Source organism: Artibeus jamaicensis, unplaced genomic scaffold (genome assembly GCF_021234435.1).
Source record: "Artibeus jamaicensis isolate MK-2021 breed Jamaican fruit bat unplaced genomic scaffold, CSHL_Jam_final contig_781, whole genome shotgun sequence".
NCBI lineage: Eukaryota > Metazoa > Chordata > Mammalia > Chiroptera > Phyllostomidae > Artibeus > Artibeus jamaicensis.
In genome coordinates, this window is record NW_026521968.1 from 5,265,256 (window position 1) to 5,275,506 (window position 10,251).

At 39.7% G+C, this 10,251-nt stretch overlaps 1 protein-coding gene across 1 annotated transcript in view; it reads left to right on the forward strand.

Annotated features, from left to right (window-relative positions):
* LOC119056595 (myosin-4) overlaps positions 1-9,840 on the forward strand; it is a 39,198-nt gene extending 29,358 nt beyond the window's left edge. The window contains exons 23-40 of the mRNA XM_053672694.1: positions 270-512; positions 825-1,001; positions 1,819-1,964; positions 2,044-2,134; positions 2,220-2,609; positions 3,297-3,423; positions 3,903-4,021; positions 4,146-4,342; positions 5,849-6,032; positions 6,304-6,469; positions 6,558-6,682; positions 7,078-7,386; positions 7,477-7,680; positions 7,993-8,118; positions 8,208-8,378; positions 8,464-8,568; positions 8,670-8,765; positions 9,563-9,840. Coding sequence (XP_053528669.1) covers positions 270-512; positions 825-1,001; positions 1,819-1,964; positions 2,044-2,134; positions 2,220-2,609; positions 3,297-3,423; positions 3,903-4,021; positions 4,146-4,342; positions 5,849-6,032; positions 6,304-6,469; positions 6,558-6,682; positions 7,078-7,386; positions 7,477-7,680; positions 7,993-8,118; positions 8,208-8,378; positions 8,464-8,568; positions 8,670-8,765; positions 9,563-9,715 — 3,129 coding nt within the window. The 3' untranslated portion in view covers positions 9,716-9,840. The remainder of the gene's footprint in view (positions 1-269; positions 513-824; positions 1,002-1,818; positions 1,965-2,043; positions 2,135-2,219; positions 2,610-3,296; positions 3,424-3,902; positions 4,022-4,145; positions 4,343-5,848; positions 6,033-6,303; positions 6,470-6,557; positions 6,683-7,077; positions 7,387-7,476; positions 7,681-7,992; positions 8,119-8,207; positions 8,379-8,463; positions 8,569-8,669; positions 8,766-9,562) is intronic.
* Positions 9,841-10,251: the final 411 nt, after the last annotated feature.

Sequence of the window (10,251 nt, forward strand, 5' to 3'; positions counted from 1 at the left end):
TTTCCAAAGTGGCAGAGGTACAGATTTTGCCAAAAGGCTTATTTTTCTGATTTAACCTTCCAGATATAGATATTTGGAAGATTTTTTCACTATATTTAATCAGTATATACTAATATTTTTTGTCCTTTTGATTTTTGAAAGTTGACAAGGTAGTTGGCATATGTGTTGACCAAACTGGCTAAGTCACTGAAATTTCCACCTTTTAATAAATTACTATGAGTTTGCAGATATAGTTTAGACAAAGGAAAACATTTCATTCCCCCCTTTAGGAAGCTGAAGGCTTGGCTGATGCAGAGGAAAGATGTGACCAGCTAATCAAAGCAAAAATCCAGCTGGAGGCCAAAATCAAAGAGGTGACTGAGAGAGCTGAGGATGAGGAAGAGATCAATGCTGAGCTGACAGCCAAGAAGAGGAAACTGGAGGATGAATGTTCAGAGCTGAAGAAAGACATTGATGACCTTGAGCTGACACTGGCCAAGGTTGAAAAGGAGAAACATGCCACAGAGAACAAGGTATAAATCGTGCTCCATTTTAGAGTATTTACAAATACTAGCTTGTTCCTGATGTATTTCAATTGCAAGTTTATCATAGAATTATTAAATATGAAGGGAAAATACTATCAAGATTATGTCATCTATTTAGTATTTACCATTTCTACTTATTTATCTTGACTTTTACCTCACATATTTTTCAGGTACATACACCTGGGTTAGCTTGTAGTTTCCCTTTTTAATTGGGCTGATGTCGTCCTAAAATAGTACCATGTTTTTATCAAGATGACAGGATGTCATTAACATTCCTACAACTTTTTTTCAAATCTAAAGGTGAAAAACCTCACGGAGGAGATGGCAGGCCTGGATGAAACCATAGCTAAGCTGACCAAGGAGAAGAAGGCCCTCCAGGAGGCCCACCAGCAGACCCTGGATGACCTGCAGGCAGAAGAGGACAAAGTCAACACCCTGACCAAAGCCAAAATCAAGCTAGAGCAGCAAGTGGATGATGTAAGCCTAACATTATGTAAAACATTTTTAAGATAATTTAACAAATGAAGTAAGCATGAGTTTCCATTCTTATGATGAAATGAGTATTTTCAAGAGCTTCCAATAAGTAAATGGTATAGGATATTATTCCTGCTACAAGAACTAAGATGGACATATAAGTCCAAAAAATCAATAAAGAAAGTTAGTGGTAATGGGTAAAATGGGTAAAAAGAATTAGGGGGAAGACCAGAAGGGCAAGCGGTATAAACAAAATGGGTCTTTTGCTGGGCTTGAAAGGAGAGAGGCCATGGAAGACTATACAAGAGACAGGGTTGTCTAAGTGGGAAGTGTAACAAGAGCAAAGAGGCAATAATGATCCAAAGGTTCCTCTCACAGGGACTAAGGGGATTTCAAATTTAAAAATGTGGAAAATAAATTTGGCTTAAAACATGTCCTGATATTGAGTAGAGAACCCACTGTAAATGTCTGAGTAAGGGAAGACTTGACAAAGGTCACGGTTTGGGAATATTGCCATGGTGTTCATCCCATGTGGTAAAGCATTGGTCACAATGAATTCCAGTGGAGAGACAGAAAAGACATGCTGTCTCCCTAGTAGTTTACTGTAAAAATATGGTAATAAGGTACATTTCAGCATTTAAATGATGAATTTTTGAACTACATAAATAGTAACTGAAATGAAATAGATGGGACAAATTTGTCAAATTCAAAAAATCTAAATACTTTGTTGATTACATATGAGTTTAATGTTTACAAGTTCACCCTGGGACAAAAGGTGGTAACATGCCAGAAACTGTACTCATGGATCATTAACTTTTAGCTTGAAGGGTCTCTGGAACAAGAAAAGAAAATCCGGATGGATCTAGAAAGAGCAAAGAGGAAACTGGAGGGAGACCTAAAATTGGCTCAAGAATCTACAATGGATGTGGAAAATGACAAACAGCAACTTGATGAAAAGCTGAAAAAGTAAGCAACATAGACAAAAGTGTCATGGGGAAATTACTATTAATATTTCTGTGCCTTACATAAAGTGTTTTTCTAATAGGAAAGAGTTTGAAATGAGCAATCTGCAAAGCAAGATTGAAGATGAACAGGCCCTTGGAATGCAGCTGCAGAAGAAGATCAAGGAGTTACAGGTAAGTCATAAATTTCACCTTTTCTATGCACTTCAGGAATCAAAACTGCCATGAATTCACATTAATGTTAGTGTGTCACTCCCAGGCACGCATTGAGGAGCTGGAGGAGGAAATTGAGGCAGAGCGGGCCTCTCGGGCCAAAGCAGAGAAGCAGCGCTCTGACCTCTCCCGGGAACTGGAGGAGATCAGTGAGCGGCTGGAAGAAGCTGGGGGGGCCACTTCGGCCCAGATTGAGATGAACAAGAAGAGGGAAGCTGAGTTCCAGAAAATGCGCAGGGACCTGGAGGAGGCCACCCTGCAGCACGAAGCCACAGCAGCCACCCTGAGGAAGAAGCATGCAGACAGTGTGGCTGAACTTGGGGAGCAGATAGACAACCTGCAGAGGGTCAAGCAGAAGCTGGAGAAGGAGAAAAGTGAGATGAAGATGGAGATTGATGACCTTGCTAGTAACATGGAGACTGTCACCAAAGCCAAGGTCTTTATTAACTTGTTACTCTTTCATCATTGTTTACAACAATTCAAAAATAATCAAGTTTATATACAACAATCTTTTCTAACTTTAGATCTTATTTCAAATATTAAAATTATTCTCAATAGACATCATTATATTGAATTACTTGATTTATATGTAGAGATCATTTTTTTTAAAGATTTTACTTATTTATTTTAGAGAGGGGAAGGGAGGGAGAAAGAGAGGGAGAGAAACATCAATGTGTAATTGCCTCTTGTGTAACCCCCACTGAGGACCTGGCCTACAACTCAGGCATGTGCCTGAGACTGGGCATCGAACTGATAACCCTATGGTTCACTGGCCAACACTCAATCCACTGAGCCACACCAGCCAGGGCTGTAGCAATCACTTTAAACTTTGTCACTAATACTATGAAAGAATGCAATTATAGAAAAGAAGTCTAAAAATCATATCTACAACATGTTGCAGAATCTAAATAATGCTTATGTTTTCCAATCATTTCCAATATCCTTTATACAATCATTTATTCATTTATTCAGGCAAAATTATGTGCCTTTACATCTAAGGCACCACACAGGGCTTTGAGGCAGCTAAAACTCATCCCTGTTTCCACAACCACTTACACATCTCCAAATACCAAACTTACACATAGAAATGTATCATCTTACTGCTTTGTACGTCCCACCACAGGGAAACTTTGAGAAAATGTGCCGCACACTAGAAGACCAGCTTAGTGAAGTGAAAACAAAGGAGGAGGAGCAACAACGCTTAATAAATGAATTATCAGCTCAGAGAGCACGTTTACATACAGAATCAGGTTAGTAAATAAATTTGATCATCCCATGGAGAGGTGAAGAAGGAAAGGCGAGCCTCAACCAGTATATACCTATCAAACAAAAATTTCGTGGGCTATGTACACCCATTTATCACTGACTTGTTATTCCTTCATATTTTCATTGTAAGATGGTAAAAAATGATTTATAAGCTATAGCTGGAAAAAATTAAGCTCACTGGGCTGAGAAAATTTTTATTGCTTTAGCATTGGGATGGGGGTATAATGGTACTAAATGGTAATGGAAAGAATACAATAAAAACTTTTTTAAAATGCAAATCCTAAAATATCAAAGAAACCTCATAAATTTTTAAAGAGCAAGAACTCATGTTCTCAACAGCATCAAAGCTCTTCAGTTATTCTTTCCATCATATGAAATAAGAGAGTTCTAATGTTGTTTCATCCTTTAAATTATTCTTCATTTAGACTACAGAAATATATCACCCATGTTTTATCTTTCACAGGTGAGTTTTCACGACAGCTCGATGAGAAAGAAGCTCTGGTTTCTCAGCTATCCCGAGGCAAACAAGCATTTACACAACAGATTGAGGAATTAAAGAGACAGCTAGAAGAGGAGTCTAAGGTGAAAATTCTCCATCTGATACTTTCAATCAGCTGAGCTTTACAGCATGAGACACTATTGAACACATAAAGAATATTGATGATAAGAACATAAATTTATATTATACACTTTTTGGTTGGTTCAGGCCAAGAACGCTCTGGCACATGCACTGCAGTCCTCCCGTCATGACTGTGACCTGCTGCGGGAACAGTACGAGGAGGAGCAGGAAGCCAAGGCCGAGCTGCAGAGGGCAATGTCCAAGGCCAACAGTGAGGTTGCCCAGTGGAGGACAAAGTATGAGACAGATGCCATCCAGCGCACCGAGGAACTGGAGGAAGCCAAGTATGTTCTAAACTTAGTTAAAATGAAGTATCTCTGTTAACAAAGTGCTTCTGCTACCACTACGAATGGGCAAGTGTCTACTTCTCCCCTCCCCCCCCCAAAAAAATTTGAAAACCTAGGAAAAATATGCATGAACATAAAACTAAGCAAGAAAAATACTCTAGATTGTCTCAAGAAAGACATTAAGCTAGAGAGTAGAAAGAGAAAAAATATAAGGCAAGAGGAAGCTGAATGATTGTTCTTAAAGGGGGGGACTTTTGCCACCATTCTATCTATTACAGGTGCAGATAGAATAAGAATTAATTGTACTTTCTTGTGCCTCTCCTCACTTTCAGCAACTAACAAAAATATTGGTCCAAGGTAATAGATATGGGAGAGAAAAATAATTGGACTTTAAAGTACAGCTCCTCCTTTTGAGATGTGAAAATATGGCTACATTGAAAAGGGAGGGGGAATGAATATGTTGCAACAGACAATAAAATTATAACAGACATAAAATTCTGTAATAAAAATAAAATTGTTTAGTAATGGACTACATATACAATGAAATCAAAAGTTCAAGACTTAACTGTTAAGAGAGAGAGTCTGGACAGAAAGGGATCTACTTATTCAACAGAGTGTTTAAGGAGAGATTTAGTCAGCTAGTCTATGGCCAAGGCACATTCCTATTATTGGAATTACAGTGTTTTGGTGAATGCCTTAGAACAGATTCTTAGCAGAACTCTCAGAGCAAAATTTATGTAGATCTGGGAAAGCTTTTTATTAAGAATTTATGAAAAGCTAGGAAAATACAAATATAATTAAACAATTAGACAAAATCAAGTACGCTTTATTTGAATACAATTAAGATAACATCTGCCCTGGCAGCTGTGGCTCAGTGGACTGAGCGCCAGCCTGAGAACCAAAGGGTCACTGGTTTGATTCCCAGTCAGGGCACATGCCTGGGTTGCAGGCCAGGTCCCCAGTGGGGGGCACACTAGAAAGGCAACCACACATTGATGGGTTTCTCTCCCTCTCTTCCTCCTTCCCTTCCTCTCTCTAAAAATAAATAAATAAAATCTTAAAAAAAAAAAAGATAACATCTGAGTAGATAATATATATGGCAGCCTACAAGAATACACAAAGATTAGCAAAATACAGACTCTACTCTCTGGATATCAAAATTCAGTGCAGAAAACAATAAATAACAGTAATTCAAGGTAGATATTAACATTCTCTAAAGAAGGACTGAACCAGCTACTCTGAAGGGCAAAGTGTTGGCTTAGGCTGATCATGATTGCCTTAAAACCAGACTATGAAGCACAGCCATACTGAAATTTTGGTTGTTTTCAGTATTTGGTTGGTGGGAGAATGGGAATGATTTAATACAGAACTACACCTAGAAAACAAATTTGAAAAGCAGAGTATTATGGAGCCTGACTATGGAAATCACTCTCTTGTACCCACTCTGAACACCCAGTTCCACTGATGACTATTCACTTCTACTGTCTCTAATTCACTTCCCAGGAAGAAGCTGGCCCAGAGGCTGCAGGATGCTGAGGAGCATGTAGAAGCCGTGAATGCCAAGTGTGCCTCCCTTGAGAAGACAAAGCAGCGGCTCCAGAATGAGGTCGAGGACCTCATGCTCGATGTGGAGAGATCTAATGCTGCCTGCGCAGCCCTGGACAAAAAGCAGAGGAACTTCGATAAGGTAATTTCCAAAGAAGTTTCTGCCTCAGCATACAACATATGATTAAAAATGGCCTGCTACTCAGTGTGCCTTATTCCAACCATCCGAGGACTGTTCTCAGTAGCTCTTGTCTCACTGATGGGGTGGGGAGTTCCTGTGATTCTTGCTGTTCTCATTCATAATGATTTTTCAGTCCCAGACAGCTCAACTCTGTTTGAGAGTTGCTAGAATAAATGGTTTCATTACCTCAAACTTTCTCCACTAAATTTCTTGACTATTCCTTGCCCCTCAGGTCCTGGCAGAATGGAAACAAAAGTATGAAGAAACTCATGCTGAACTTGAAGCTTCCCAAAAGGAGTCTCGCTCCCTCAGCACAGAGCTATTCAAGATTAAGAATGCTTATGAGGAATCCTTGGATCAACTTGAAACCTTGAAGCGGGAAAATAAGAATTTGCAACGTGAGTACATTTTACCTTTCTTTAACAAAAGAGTTGAAAGAATGCTTGTCCTCACTGAACAAATTTGTATGTTTTTGTCCACCAACAGAGGAGATTTCTGATCTCACTGAGCAGATTGCAGAAGGAGGGAAACGTATTCATGAACTGGAAAAAATAAAGAAGCAAATTGAGCAAGAAAAGTCTGAACTTCAGGCTGCTTTAGAGGAGGCAGAGGTAGACATTATTGTACACTTGAAAACAATTTTGAGAAAAATTAGGGTCTATCACATGCCAAGAACTGGTGAATCAAGAGAAAAGACAAATAATTTTCACTCTGCATACGAGTATGGGGTTGGGAAATTGACCACATATACAACTAACAGAACTGTATGTCAGACAGACTGCTAGACACTGAGAAAACAAAGATGAAGTTAAAGACCTTGCCTTCAGGGGCACTACCTGGCTGAGGAGACAGAAGTCAACAAAACCAACAATAACATGTTGTAGAAGTTTCTATAACAATGGAATAACGATGTGTTAATGGCAGCCCAAAACTAAGAACTAATTCCTATTCCAAGAATGCTATACACTTTCATTCTCTGCTAATGTCACCTCTTGCTGTCATTAAGGCATCACTTGAACATGAAGAGGGAAAGATCCTGCGCATCCAGCTGGAGCTGAACCAAGTCAAGTCTGAAATTGACAGGAAAATTGCTGAAAAGGATGAGGAAATTGACCAGCTGAAGAGAAACCATATTAGAGTTGTGGAGTCAATGCAGAGCACCCTGGATGCTGAGATCAGGAGCAGGAATGATGCCATCAGGATCAAGAAGAAGATGGAAGGAGATCTGAATGAAATGGAAATCCAGCTGAACCATGCCAACCGCATGGCTGCTGAGGCCCTGAGGAACTATAGGAACACCCAAGGCATTCTCAAGGTAAAGGGGTTCAGGAGTTGGTCCTAGGGCACTGGGGTGACTAAGGCCCCGAGAACAAGTTGTCTCAGTAATTATTCATTTATGCCACAGGACACACAGATCCACCTGGATGATGCTCTCCGGGGCCAGGAGGACCTGAAGGAGCAGCTGGCCATGGTTGAGCGCAGAGCCAACCTGCTGCAGGCTGAGATCGAGGAGCTGCGGGCCACTCTGGAGCAGACAGAGAGGAGCAGGAAAGTTGCAGAGCAGGAGCTGCTGGATGCCAGTGAGCGTGTCCAGTTGCTGCACACCCAGGTGAGCAGATAGGATAAGAGAATAGTGAAAAATAGAGGAAGGAATATCAAATTCTTGCTCATATCTTAGTACGATCTAAAAATTTATTCATAATGTTTCATGGAGGATAAAGTTAAAATATTTAATGTTTTGCATTAACAATATTTGTGCTTTTCTGAATTTTGACATTCAGAGGTGACTGTCTTTTAAAAATACACTGTCAACTGAGATGCTAATTAATTTAATTAATTAGTTTGTGATTTCATTAGAACAGCAGGCATTGTGATTTTGCTTTCATATACTTAATATTTCTAAATGTGATATTTTAACCAGAACACCAGCCTGATCAACACCAAGAAGAAACTGGAGACTGACATTTCCCAAATCCAGGGGGAGATGGAAGACATTGTCCAGGAAGCTCGCAATGCAGAAGAGAAGGCCAAGAAGGCCATCACTGATGTGAGATGAGCATTTGTTTTACTGATATATATGCATGCTACCTGCCATTACCAGTTTTCCTTATTTTCTTGATTTATTGATATTGTTAGGCAGCCATGATGGCTGAGGAGCTGAAGAAGGAGCAGGACACCAGTGCCCACCTGGAGCGGATGAAGAAGAACCTGGAGCAGACAGTGAAGGATCTGCAGCACCGTCTGGATGAGGCTGAGCAGCTGGCCCTGAAGGGTGGGAAGAAGCAGATCCAGAAACTGGAGGCCAGGGTGGGTTTCCACCACTTCACTCAGTTCCCAGCCTGTTTGCACAGCTAGTTACAGCCAACCATTAAATGCCTTTGTTTTTTTTCAGGTAAGGGAGCTTGAAAATGAGGTTGAAAATGAACAGAAGCGCAATGTGGAGGCAGTCAAGGGTCTTCGCAAACATGAGAGAAGAGTGAAGGAACTCACTTACCAGGTGACCAACATTTCCATATTTTCCAAATTATATTTTCAAGAAAATAAAATGAATTCTTTTCAAATCATGACACTATCTATTTGGTATCTTTTTCATTTCAGACTGAGGAGGACCGCAAGAATGTTCTCCGGCTGCAGGACTTGGTAGACAAATTACAAACCAAAGTTAAAGCTTATAAGAGACAAGCTGAAGAAGCTGTGAGTATATCTTCAGAGTAAGAGAAAGGTTCAGGTCCATGAAATTTTGAGAACTTAAAAGACTTTCTTTAAGGCAAAGAACATGAAATTGGGAATAAAGAATTAGGTTTGTTTAGATATTTATTTAGAATGACAAAATTTTACCATGAATTACTAGAGCCTTTGAGATTCAGGTTCACTTCTTCTGAGAAATCTTTAAGCAATTTCCAGACATGTTCACATGGAAGTGCTTCTTGTTTACAACCCAATTTCCTCCCTGTCTAGAACACTCTCTAACCCCTATCTGGAGGTCCTATATTCCCAGCACTCATAGAGACTGTGCAAGTGAGGGCTCTGAAGTTCAAGCCTTATTTAATTTTATGATAAATCCATCTCAGGACATTTCTTTTTAATTTGACTGCAGTTATCTTTCTTATCCTGTTAATTCTGAAATGTTCCTCAAGTTTTTCTGCACCCAATTCTACCTACTGTACCTACTCTTAAAAGTTTGTTTTGTAGATACAAGATTGATTCAGATTCCTGCTATGTTCATCTCCCTTTGGTCACTATAGCACTTAAGTTTGCTAGGAAGAAACTTAAGTAAGAAAGACTGAACAGGGGGGTTGTAAGCCCACTCATTTATAGAGGCAAGTATGTGGAAATGCCCTACCCCCAAATAAGTACATCACCAAATGACAGAACCTTTTGCTTTCTCATTCATGAAGCAAGTCTTGTAGCTGCTTCTAGTAACAAAGGCAATAAGAACCAGAAATGTCAAATTTTCTTGTACTCTCAAATGCATTTCCCTTCATCCTCAGGAGGAACAGTCCAATGTCAACCTCTCCAAGTTCCGCAAGCTCCAGCACGAGCTGGAGGAGGCCGAGGAGCGGGCTGACATCGCTGAGTCCCAGGTCAACAAGCTGCGGGTGAAGAGCCGAGAGGTTCACACAAAAATCATAAGTGAAGAGTAATGCATCCAAATGCTGAAAGGTGACCAAAGAAATGCACACAATGTGAAGTTCTTTATCACTGTCTCATGTTGCTATAATATAAAAAGTAAAATAAAATTTGCAGAGAATTTTGCAATCTAAAAATATATGTGTCTCAATTATAAGCTCTATAGTGCTATAAAAACTAATTCATTTATTCAACATTGTTAAGCTCCTAAGTGAGTGAAATCAGGGATAGTGACAAAAGTGAATGTGGGCAGTGAGTGAACTTTAATAGAAGGCAAATGAAATGAAGTGCTCTGGGAGGATATAGGGCTGTTTAATGAACCCTCAATTCCATTCAAACTACCTTAGTAAGTACCAAGTATGTGTGCGTACAGAAATGGGCACCCAAGATACGACATCATCCCTTCCTTTGAAGAGCTCCAGCCAGTGGGAAAGACACCAATTCAAACAGATTATAACACAAAATATTTACTTTGAAGTATTAACACAAAGTGTGATAATAACATAGAGCAGGTTACTAAACTGGGGAATCCAGAAAGACTTCTCAAAGA